Consider the following 12,346-nt stretch of genomic DNA (forward strand, 5'->3'; position numbering starts at 1 on the left):
CACCTGGTCTCTGTGACCACAGTTGACAGGGCAAGAAACTGTCAGCGTCTACTCTCCAGAAACCGAGGGAGAGATGTAGACAAGCACCCGGAATTTGGATCAAGGTAGGAGGCTCATGAAATGGAACTGAAAGACTTCCCAGGCCTCTTAGCCCTCACTGCTGCTACAGCTGCTCTCCTCACTGCCTCTCTTGCACTAGGTACACTATCCCCATGTATCCTTACTCCTGCACTCCTCCATCCCCCAGTCTAGAAAGCCTGCCCACCTCTTGTAGTTAAAATCTACAACACTGCAAACCAATCTAATTATCACAACAGAAGGAAAATACCTAAATAAATATTATACCCACATGATGGACCCCCTACAAGGAAAAAAAAAATCATACCCATGAATAAATTTAATAATATAGAAAAATGATTATAAAGTAACAAATGAAAATATACAGTAAGATCCCAAACTTGTTAAAGATAGTTATATATAGGCAACAACGAAAAGATGAGAAGAAAATATACCAGACTATTAACAATGGTTGTCTCTAGGTGGTGAGATGATAGGTAATTTGTCTATTTTCCAAGCTTTCTAAAAGAAACAAAGAATAAAAAACTTGGAAATCAAAAGAACATTTTTTTTCATATTCCTGTCCTCCAAATCTCATTGCTGACACCTTCCCTGATTACTACCCTTAGTCACTTTCCTGTCCTCTGAACTTCTACATCTGAATTTCTAACACACAATTTAACATTTGATTATATGTCATCACATATGATCTGTCTAATCATGACTCTCACCTCCCGGGGTGGTCCGAGAGCTCCCAGAGAACACAGGCTGAGTGTCCTCCTTTTCTTTCTCCCAAAGTTCTGCCCAACCTAGCCCCACCCCAGGGACCCAAAACATAAGACTGTGGCTGAGCTAGAAGGCTGCTTTCAATAAGACCGGATGAAGGAAGGCAAGGATAGCCTATGAGGCAGACATAGACTGGGGCTGGGAAGTCCTTACCGCCATGACACACTTTGGGCACCGCCAGACACCCTTGGGAATCTCAGGCAAAGGAGGCAGCAAGCAGAAGATGTGGTAGTTGTCATCACAGCCATCACACAGCAGGAGCTTGTCGTCTTCATCCCCTCGGGAACACATTCGGCATACATATGACTCAATCTGCCAGGGGAGGGAGGCAACAGTTCATCAACCTAAGCCCTGTCCAGCCTTTCAAACATCAGACTCCTCCAGACTGCACCCTAGTCCACAAAGATCTCCATTAGAAACCCACCTTGCCTGCTGGCTGGATCATTCATGGCCCTGTACAGGTTAGTCATGCTAGGCCTGGAATTTAACTGCATGCACGTACCACCTCCCCAAATAAACTAACTGTAGAGCTGTGACAGCAGAGTCTTTATCATTCAGTCCTGAATCCCCCATTTTTATTCATTCAATACTTACTGAACACTTATGTGTTCAACATTACGCTGGACTCTTCAGTACAGCGATAAATGAGACATGGCATCTGCCTTCTAAAGGCATACAGTACTCCAGAGGCACAAGTTCATAAAAATTAAAGGGCAGTGTGGAAACTGCCAACAGCAGCCCATAAAAGGGTACTATGGAAACCTAAAGGAGGAAGCACTCGAATCAGCTGGAGATAAGGAGGAACAGCCTTGAGAAGAACTTCACTGAAACGGTGACACTTGAAACTGAGACCTGAAGGCAAACTGGAATTTGGCAATGGGGCAGAGCACAGGCGAAAACTCTTCCAGGCAGAAGAAACAGCATGTACAAAGGATGGGGAAAGAAAGCATGGCACATCTCAGGAAAAAAACAAACATACCTACAAGTAGTTCAGTGTGGCTATAGCAGAAGGAGTAAGGTGGGCAGTGCTGGGGAATGAGGCTAGAGGTCTGCAGGGACTGGATCATGCATTGTAATGAGGAGCTTAGCCTTTATCCTGAAGCAATGGAGAGGGAGTCTCCTCCTCTGCACCCTTCCAGCACTTCATGTTGACAGCACTTGATCACCCTTTCTTGTTCTTTGTTCCATGTGAGTTGGCCTTGTTTCCCCAATTAAGTGAGCTACCTGAGGGCAGGGCCCACCAGGCCCACTTTTCTGCTTAATGCCACCTGGTCCAGTGCCATGCTGGGGAAATGCTCGTTGAAGGGATGAGAAGCAGAGCATTAGGAAGGCAGGGCTAGGTCCTTACAAACTGGGCATTGCTGTGGTTCCTCCGCAGCCTCATGGTCATCTTGGTGCAGGGCTCTGGGCTGTGACTCAGCTCCTCCTTGCTCTCCAGGAAGGTCTTGGGTGAGGGTGACTCCACCTTCACGTCCCCGCCTGACTCCTCCTTCACCACTATGGTGGGGGGGCACTCGGGCCCTTCCTTATCTGGGAGAGAGGAGAATGGCTCTAAAGTACAAGTCTGAAAGTCGCGGCCCAGGCTCCTCTCCCCTGGTGAGGCCATTCTTCACACTGCCCCAGCCTGTCAGGCCTCACCTTTTTTCCGCAGAGTCTTATCCTTGGCCATGAGGCCCAGGCCCATCATCTTGGGGCCTGCCCCATAGATCTGAAGCTTCTTCAGCTCAGGATTCTTTTCAATGTCTTCCTCTGTGGGTTCCGGCTGGAAGGAAAGAAGGAAATGAATCAAGACTATCTTGGGCAGACTGCCCCATCCTAAAAGAACAACAGCCTGGACTCTACCACATGAGTTCATGCCAGGGTGGAGGCATAGGTGGGCCCAGGCAAGAATTCAGATTGCTTTTTGGAGACTGAGGGTAAGTGAACTCCCTCCTCATTCCTCTCTTGGAATGGAATTAAGATGGGATCTCAGTTTTTCCAACTGTAAAATGAGAATATTAACTCCTATCTCACAGTTACAAGGGGTTTGAGGAAAACATATATAAAGAAATCTAAGTATTTGAATCTACCAATAAATGGCAGTGACTAATATGATCTGGTAAATTACATGCTTCGGTGAGCCCAGGGACAGTGTGTATCTTGTTCTCTGTTGTATCCCCAATGCCCAGAAGAATGCCGGCACATAAGCTTCTTCCTGAGGCTAAGATATAGTTATAAGGAGAAAAAGAAGAGTTCTTCCCCTATGAGCAGAGTGAGTCAGGAAAGGAACAAGGCAGGCAAGAACACCAGACATAGGAAAGATATTATACAAACAGATCAAAACCCAGCTCAGAAGCTCAGCTGAGAGTAGAGGAAGAGCAAGAGTGAAGCCAGAAAGAGGCACACTACTGCTCAGAACTCAGAGAACCAAGAGAAGGGAGAGTGGAACAGGGAAGAGAACCTTGGTCAGAGGGAAGGGAGAGGACTCTTCACCACCAAAGCTCCAAGTTAGAAGAAGGGAAGTACTCACATCAGGCTGTAGTCTCTTGGCTCGCCGGCCATAGCTGTTGAACTTGGAGGGCTGCACAGACTGTCGAAGGGGGATACTGTGGGGTTTGTATTCCTTGTCCTTCTCCTCATTATCAAATGGACGTGTGTTGCACTGCTGGGGACAGGTGAGGGGTAAGGGTCAGGGCATGGGGCCCCAGCTCCCAACAGCAAGGACCTCCCTTTACCCTCACCCAATAGCAACCAAAGCCGTGGTTTCACACCGCCCGCCACCCACCCACCCAACAGGCCCTGCTCAACTGGCCACTGACACCAGCACACACTTTGGGAATTCTTCTCATGCCTCTGCTTATGCCATCCCGCCTTCCAACCACCTCCCCGCAACCATCTCCCCAACTAAACCAAACTCCATCTCTTCCCAGACCTCTCCAGGTCTCCAGTCCACTCCACTGAACCAGTTCCATTAAGAACAAGTGTGGAAATTTGCATCTGGCAGGGGAAAGCCTACTCCCACCCCGGCTCGGCATCCTTACCACCAGGTTGGCTCCAGACTGGTACATCTCATAGGGGTAAACGATGCGTTCATAGTGGGAGCGTAGCAGGGAGCCAATGTTTTTGCCTGGTGGGTAGTTGAGGCGTTGGGCCACCCGAGCCCATCGACGGTCCTTGCAGATGGCTTCATAGCCACCTTCCTCCACCACGATCTGTAAGGACAAGCAGAAAGGGACGTGGATGTGCTGTATGTATGTACAGAAAGGACAACGAGGACAACTCCAGCCCCTCACTTCACTGGAGGCTACCCCCTCCTACCTCCACCACTCAGACTCAAATTGCAGCCAAGAGATGCCAAGAAGTTCTGATGACAGCTTGTGTGCTACCAGGCTGTGCCCCTTCCACTGTAGCCTAGAGATCCAATATCCAAACCAAGGTGGCCCCCAGAGTACCAAGGATATTAAGGTGTGGGGTGGGGAGGGGTTTGAGAAAAACCTGTTCTTACTTTGCTGAGGCTGTAGAGGTCCAAGATCCGCCGTTCTACATTGGGAATCTTTAAGGAGGAGCCCTGGATTTCCCAGAATTTGGCAATCTGATCCAAGTAGTTCAGTTTCACTCTCGTCTGGGCCTGGAGAAAAAATGGCTCAGAGAGGCCGGCCTCCCCCTCTACCTGACCCCTATCTTCTGGCCTAATCTTAGGGGAGGAGAAGGGATGCAGAGCAGCCCACTACCCAGGGCCTCTCCCAGTGAACTGGATCCCCAACTCTAGGTAGCACCTCGCCCACCTCTCTTATCTTTGCCACCTTCCAGGCAACAGGAGAAGCCCAAGGTCCCAAAACAGAGCAGGTAGAGTCATAACAGCCAAAACTTTACATATACTCTTTCTCAATCTCCCTGACAGGGCTGTAGAAGTATTGTCATTTCTTTTACAGAGAGTCCCTGCTTCCTCAAGTCACACAGCAGGTACCAAGAGATCTGAGTGTCAAATAACGTACGTATTTGCTTTTCCTCTGCTAATAATCTGCTGTATAGTCTTGAGTAAGTCAGTTCTATTCTCTGGACCCGTTTTCTGATTATGAGGGAAATAAAAAACTGCCCAGTCCACTCACCCCAGAAGGGTAGACTTATGAGAGGAACAGTGAATGCCCTCTGGAACTTTGGAATTAAATCTAAGCTCTAGGCATGTTTCAGAGAATGAAGGCTCCAAAAGAAAACATTCACCTCTTCACATGCACCATGAAATTTGTTCCATGGTAGCTGAAGGGTGAGAGTGTATGCTAAAGATAGAATGGCCTAAAGAACTGAGATGGTGTACCAAAGCAGCACTGCCACCTGGCCTACCCAGGAACCAATGTGGGCCAAAGATTCTAGGAACAAGGCATGTACCATGCTTTCCCGAAATCTCAGTGACCCAAGAAGGGCTCCCCAAGGCCCCAAGTCTATAACCACCTCACCCTAATCAGAAGGCCTAGTTCTAGGGAGAACTGGGTGAGTCATTATAATTCATTACCTTGCTCTGATCCCATTAGGGGGAAACAGGGACAGTTCTTTCACAGATGAGGAAAAGTAAGGTCTATTTGTGGAAAGGAACATCCTATGGCTCCTTTGCTATGAGAATCCCTAAGGGGCCAGGAACCCTACTCCCTCCACCTCAACCCCTTAGCTTTCCAACCTTGGCCCATCCCTGTCCCTCCCCCTCATTAGCCAGCACTATCTCTCTAGAAAACCTGTCCCTGTCCCATGGTAGGCTACACCTTGTCCTAGCTATACCCCAGCAGACCTGGTCAGATCCATTTCTCTAAGGACCTTGTACCCCATACAAGAGATGATTTTTGCCCTGACCAGCACAGCACCTAGACCGACTCTAGAACAGTGATTCTCAATGAGGGGCAATTTTGCCCTCCAGGGGACATTTAAGTAATGCCTAGAGACATTTTTGGTTGCCATAACCGGGAGAGGGTACTATGTGGGTAGAGGCCAGGGATGCTGACAGACATTCTACAATGCACAGGACAGCCCTCCACGACAAAAAATTACCTGGCCCAAAATGTCAATAGTGCCAAGGTTGAGGAACTGTGGTCTAGAAGACAAGTACGCTTTCAGGTAACGGGTATTCGGTTGGGCCTAATAGTCACCCCCACACCCCCAGACATCTAGTAAGGCTTGAGGATACATAATAATGAGGGAGAGGAGTGGTAGCATACCTCTACCCTACACCTTCCATGGGAAACTCCAGAACTTTACCTCTGGAACTGGCTTGAGGGCATCTACTCTCATTGCCCTGGGGCATTCTCAAGTCCTTAGTGGAGAACCTCATCTTACCCATGCAAAGGGCCTAGATTTCCTGTATGGAACATAAAGGAGAGGGAAAAGCCTACCTGCCTGACTCTCTGTCCAAGTTTGTAACCATTCCAGCTTCCTCACAGACCAGTTCTTGTGTTGTTCCTGCCCATCCACCTCACCTCCCACCTTACCAAGCACCATGGAAGAAAGGTAGGAAGCACAGGGTTGTAGATGAATTGGATAGATGAGGACACATTCAGCTGGCCAAGCAAGAAAGGGTCTCAACCAGCCCCATGTTTCTCTTTTGTTGACCCAAGCAGGGTAGGTTAGTTGACAGGGGAGCTTCAGAAGTAGCAAACCTTTGTGGGAAAGGGCCACCCCCAGCCTTGGGGCTATCAGATTTGGGATGCTAAATGCTCCTGCTCTAGGTTACATTCAGAGCTCTAAAGCTTCCTCCATGCCCTCCAGGCAATTTCACAGAAGAGAGAACAAAGGCCTAGTTAGGTAAAGTACCTTAGACAGAGAAGGTAGGAGGGAAGTGGGATCAGAGCTCAGGTATCCATTCTCCCAACCCCACCACCAGTTGCTAGTCATCTTACCTCTAGTTCATTCAGCCTCTGGATTCGGGGAGTAAACCTGAAGTTGTCCACTTCTACAGCAAAGGGTGGCTGCCAGTCCTGAGTGGGTACAGAGGAAAAAAGGGAGTTGGGTTATTCCAGTATAGTGCAAGACCAGAGGGGCACCAAAAGCAGCTCAGCACCCCATTCATGCCTTCCCAGACCTCTAGCCACGTCAGACCTTTTAACCTGGCAAACACCCAACCCATACACACACAACTCACTACAGGGCTTTAGAAGCCCCTCAAGTCCACATCCAATACCCCATGCACATACCCTAGGAAATGTCTTCAGAGTCCCTGCAACAGTACAGTGCTAGGATTTTAAGAAATAGAGAGATGGGGCCCAAAACAGCTGACTTCAAACTCTCCCTATGCCCATATTAACTCCTCATCCCCTAGGCATAGGACACACAGTCTGGAAGTACTGGAAAGCACACAGGATCTGGAGTCAGAAAACCTGGGTTCATGTTTTAGCTCCACTACTTACTAGCTAAGGGATTTTACCTTTCTGAACCTGTTTTCTCAACTGTAAGGTGGGAATATGAACTCCTGCCCTGGCTTCCTCATAAGACTGATATGAAAATTAAACTGGTTTTCAAATGAAAATGTTATTCAAAAGAATCAGCATTAAGACTTGACATCTAAGGCTGACCTCACTACCCAATACATATGCAGGGTAGCTCATCTCCAATTTGGGCAGGATTTAAAGGTTTGGGCCTTTAGTGTCTGTTCTCTCAGTTTAAAAGGCCTGAGATAGACACTGCAGGGAAGAGCAAGGAACAAGGAGCAAGAATTTGCAATACTCACCTGGTCAGAAAGGCTTCCTGTGGGTCCACTCTCAAACACCTGCCCAGTACAGGAAGAGGCAGGGGAGGAAGCGGGGAGGGGTGTCCTAAGTGCTGGGATGCACCACTGACTGTGGTAGCAAAGAATTGGGAGGATTTGGGGAGAAGGAGGGAAGTCAGGGAAAGATAATGAAAGTGGGGGAGACTCTGTCCTGCCAAGTCAGAGCTTGTTGTGTCCTGCCCAAAGGGCAGCTGTGAAAAGCCTTCTTCCCAATGCCCGCCTGCCCCCCCCCCCCCGCCACACCCCACGCAGTCCTTTCCTCCTCAGAACCCTGGCTCCTGCTTGGGTGGTGAAAAGAACCTCGAGTAACCTAGACCAGTGCCCTCATTTAATGAATGGAGAAAGTGAGGCCCAGAGAAGAAATATGATTTCTCCAGAATCACATGCTGAGTTAGTGGTAGAGCCAAGACTAGAACCCCTGCCTTCTGACCTCCAGTCCAAGGCTCTTTGCACTACACCAGGCTACGACTGTTCACGCACATGTGCATACATATGGAAGCGGGGGAGGAGGATGGTAAAAGAGAAGAAAAGCTGTTGGCCTCTTCTGTACACACACTTTGAGAAAAGGGGCCAGGGACTTCCCTGATGGCGCAGTGGTTAAGAATCCACCTGTCAATGCAGGGGAATGGGTTCGAGAGCCCTGGTCCGGGAAAATCCCACATGCCGCAGCGCAACTAAGACCGTGCACCACAACTACTGAGCCTGTGCTCTACAGCCCACGAGCCACAACTACTGAGCCCGCGTGCCACAACTACTGAAGCCCGCGTGCCCTAGAGCCCATGCTCCGCAACAAGAGAAGCCACTGCAATAAGAAGTCCGTGCACTGGAATGAAGAGTAGCCCCTGCTTGCCACAACTAGAGAAAGCCCGTGAGTAGCAACGAAGACCCAATGCAGTCAAAAATAAAATAATTAATTTTTTTTAAAAAAGAAAAAAACAGAAAGGGGCCAGAGGACTCATACTTGCATGCACACATATTCCCCCCGCCAAAGCAGGTAGCAAACACATGGGACTCAGTGAAGCTGGGGCAAAAACAAACAAACAAACCCAACAACGACAAAAAACCCTCAAACTAAAATGATATGGCTCAAGCCCAGACAAGCTCCCCATGCCCTCTTGCCTCCCATCAGTAGGGCACTCCCCTCAGCGCAGGTAATCCAGGCAGAAAGGTGCTCAAACCCCAAACTCCAGGCACCTTTCTTTCCTGCTGAATCAAGTTCTAGATAAGAATAAGCGCAACATCAAGCAACCTGACAGGAAATGGCAGAACTGAAATCCTAGAGCAGGAGCTGTGCATGCAACAGATAGCTGGGAAAGGTTCAACAAATCTCCCTGCCTGGCTCTCCCTGGGACCTACAAGCTCCCTCATCCTGCCTTCAGTCCCATACTCCCATGTGCCAAATACTCACTACGTCATGATGGTGATAAAAAGGTTGGCTACCTGATGCAGGAAGCAAGACCCTTCCAAGCTCCCCTGCGTCTACTCCAGTATACCAACACTCTCCTCTCACCCATCTTCCCCAAGAGTAGCAGTCACCTGCCTAGCAATTCAGAATCCAAATGGCCCTTCAGGCAAACCTTCAATTTCCAAGCACCCACCCATACAAAGGTTCTCACTCTGGGCCCAAGCACCACTTGCGTGAGTGCTTTAAATTCCAGCCAGAAGTCCTGGCTGCCTAAAGGAGGCCTAGGAGCAGCCCTACCGGAGGGGAAAACAGAACAAAAACCAGAGAGAGCCAGGTCTCCTGGATTAGAGGGAAGTACAGTGTTGGGGTAGAGAAGAGAAGCATAACAAAGGACGGCCCCCTGCAGGACACACACACACACACACACACACACACACCCCAGGGACATGTCACCTATCCCACCCCTGGTCCCCCAAAGAAGGGTAACAATACCCACACAAGGCCAGGCTGCCCCAAGAAGTCCAAGATAGAAAAATGGGATAGAAAATTCAAGCCTCAACTACCCCTTATGGCAGATATGCCTCTTTCCCACAGGCCTGCCGGGCCACTTCAGGGAGTGCCTCCTTGATGCTGTCCAGGACTCCAGCCTCTCCTTTCTGCTGGCCTTCCCGACCTCTCACTACCCACTGCCACTTCCTCACCATGGACAAGGAAACCTCAGAGATCTGTGGCCAAGCTCCAACAAGGAAGAAATCAGCTTACCCAACACCTCTCAGAGGATCCATCTGAAACCAGCCTAGATGTATGGCTGAACACCAGAAAGCACCAAGTTGAATAAGGAGGCCTATGGTGCCCTCCTCAGGTGGCAGCAGGGTTTCCCATTTGGTTTCAGCCAGGAGACACCTACTCAAAAATACCCTGTTGCAGACAAACTCAATTCCTGCCCTTGGAATCCCAAGTGGTGACTGAACAACGCATATCATCATTTCCCCTCCATGCTAGCAAGGTGGCAGCCTATCCTAGCCCTTGGGGGACTTCTCCTGGCCTGAAGCCAGGCCTAGGAGCAAAGATATGCCCTTTGTCACTGACATCTGGGAATCAAGGGTTCCAAAGGAGGCAGACTTCCATCCGTCCATTCTGTTTCTGGGAGTCCAAGAATATCCTATTCTCTGGGACCTCCTACATCCTGGGACAGGTCAGAGTAGAAATCTTCTGGGAAGGACTCATATACCCCACTCCAAACTGACTGGTCCAAGACTCTCCACAGAAGTCAAGCCTGGGCGGTGATGTGCAGGAAAGGCCCAGATATTGCCTTCGACTAGGAAAAGAAGGGAACAATTCCCTGAACCCATCTCAGGGGAGCCAAATAGAGCCTGTGAGACTGATTTCCTGACTGGCTTACCAGCCCAGAATATTATCATAAATGGACTGGCCTGGCAGGGTGTGAGTAAATATGAGTCAACCCACATAGGAGCAAACCAATGACCACATCAAACACCTTTGCAGTCACAATAATTACCACTTATCTAGTGCCTACTACACACAGACGCTACCTAGTTTAATCCAATTCTCGAAATAACCATTCATGGGACCCATTTCACAGGCTCAGAGAGATTACATTACTTGTCCAAGGTCACAAAGCTGGTAAGCTGCAGAGTGGAGTTCTGAACTAAGATCTATCTCCCTTCAGAGCTGTGATCTTTCCGTTACACCACACTGCCTGCCTGAAGAGAAATGATGCCAGTAAATGGGAGAAAAGCCTTATTTAGAGCAGCCTTGACCTAGGTGGTTTGGGGTAACCAAGAGATGTGCGGGGTGCCTCTCTGGGAACTCTCCCCGGGGCCACTAGGCATCCCTGTCTTGAACCTTACTAGGAGTAGTTCTGAAGGGCGGGGTGGGAGTTGGGGGGTGGGGGTGGGTCTCCGACTTAGGGCCCTCACACCACGAAAGGACCCCTGGCCCCAGCACCCTTTCTCCGACCCGCGTCGCATCCACAACGGTCCCAGCCACCCCATCTCCCCACAGCTCGAGCTGCCCTCCGCTCCAGACTTCTCCGCCCGCTACCCTAGTTCATCATCCCCGGCCTGGTCGCCGGCGACCACCAGCCCAGGGCCTTACCGCGGGTGGGCGGATCTTGCAAATGCCCGACTTCTCGGCGATGGGCCTGATTTTCGCAATGTAGCCGAGAGGGTCTCGGAACTCTGCCCAGCTAGGCTCGAACACCGGGCACTCCGGCGGCGGTAGGAAGTCGTCAGACCCCGGCTCCATGGTGGGCCCTAGGACTGGAGGGCTCGGACGGCCCTTAAGGACTCATGGCGGACGCCGCTGTACGAAGCCGAGGCACTGCTCGGGGACTAGGCCCTAAGCGGGGCGGCCGCCGCCCGCCGAGGGCCCAGGGGGCGTGTAGCTGCCGCGCTCTGAGAGGCTCAGGCTGACGTTACTGCTACCACCTCTTCGTCCTGCTCCGTTCCTTCCAAACTCTGCCGCTGCCTCGGAACTACCGCAGCCTTCAACACCACAGTTACCTCCCAACCACCGCGGCCTTCATCGCCGCCGCCGCCATCTTGGTTTGTCAGCGTCTCCCCCCTCCCTTCACCACAACAAACCAGATCCCTCCGCAGGGTGTCCCTCCGAGCCTCGTATAACGTGCGTGAGGCCAAGCCCTAGGGAGCCTTCATCCCGTGGAGACTGAGCTGAATCGGCAGGCGTGGGTTCCCTATCAGGAAGCAGGAACTCAAAAGTGCTTCCCAGACTGAGAGCAAATAGTCCGCCTCAGCGGCGGAGGAACAAAGTGTAATTAACTGCCGGATCCTCTTTCCGGTGGACCGGCGGTGCACGTTTAAAGGCCAGTGCTGCGCATGCGCGTTATGGAGACAGACCGGAAGAGGAGTTGGCGTTGGTGGGTGGTGGGTCCGAACTGGCACCCCCTCGATGACCTCAGCCCTGGCGCGAGCCCCGCCCCAACACGCTCTCTTTCTCCCGGGTCTTTCCGGTGTGGGCCACAGAAGGCGGCTTCGGGTGCCTGATTGCAAGGCACCCTTCTGCAGGCCCGCAGATTAGGAGAGTAGTACACAGCTCCCAGCTCTAGGCGCTGATACCTCTGGGGCTTTGAACGAAGGAAGTCGGGATGCTGCTCCCTCCCCGGGGACTGCGGATTTTTTGAATCCTGGGTCCCGAGGAGAGGAAGAAAATATTTATTTTGTCCAAGTTTGCGTGTAGAGACCTCTCAGAGATGGGGCTTCCATTCTTAACCCCAAAGAGTCATTGTCAGTCAGCATTTGAATGAACACTTTCACCTGTTATGTGTGCACTTTTATCGTGTCCACATTTGTGGCATGTACACCTACAAAATAAGCCTGAGTGTATCCTAC

General features: G+C 50.6%; 1 protein-coding gene across 9 annotated transcripts in view; it reads right to left on the bottom strand.

Moving 5' to 3' along the window:
• The window catches only part of KDM5C (lysine demethylase 5C), a 32,681-nt gene extending 21,000 nt beyond the window's left edge, over window positions 1-11,681 (bottom strand). For 4 of the 9 annotated variants that reach the window (XM_079911213.1, XM_079911210.1, XM_079911211.1 and 1 more), the window contains exons 1-8: window positions 11,094-11,681; window positions 6,705-6,782; window positions 4,328-4,450; window positions 3,864-4,034; window positions 3,353-3,487; window positions 2,482-2,605; window positions 2,192-2,373; window positions 997-1,155 (exon numbers count right to left, since the gene is read on the bottom strand). In XM_079911213.1, coding sequence (XP_079767339.1) covers window positions 997-1,155; window positions 2,192-2,373; window positions 2,482-2,605; window positions 3,353-3,487; window positions 3,864-4,034; window positions 4,328-4,450; window positions 6,705-6,782; window positions 11,094-11,243 — 1,122 coding nt within the window. In that variant the 5' untranslated portion in view covers window positions 11,244-11,681. The remainder of the gene's footprint in view (window positions 1-996; window positions 1,156-2,191; window positions 2,374-2,481; window positions 2,606-3,352; window positions 3,488-3,863; window positions 4,035-4,327; window positions 4,451-6,704; window positions 6,783-11,093) is intronic. The other 5 variants (XM_079911212.1, XM_079911209.1, XM_079911215.1 and 2 more) reach the window with 3 other exon arrangements.
• Between the last annotated feature and the right edge of the window lie 665 nt (window positions 11,682-12,346).

This window comes from Stenella coeruleoalba (genome assembly GCF_951394435.1).
Source record: "Stenella coeruleoalba genome assembly, chromosome: X".
NCBI lineage: Eukaryota > Metazoa > Chordata > Mammalia > Artiodactyla > Delphinidae > Stenella > Stenella coeruleoalba.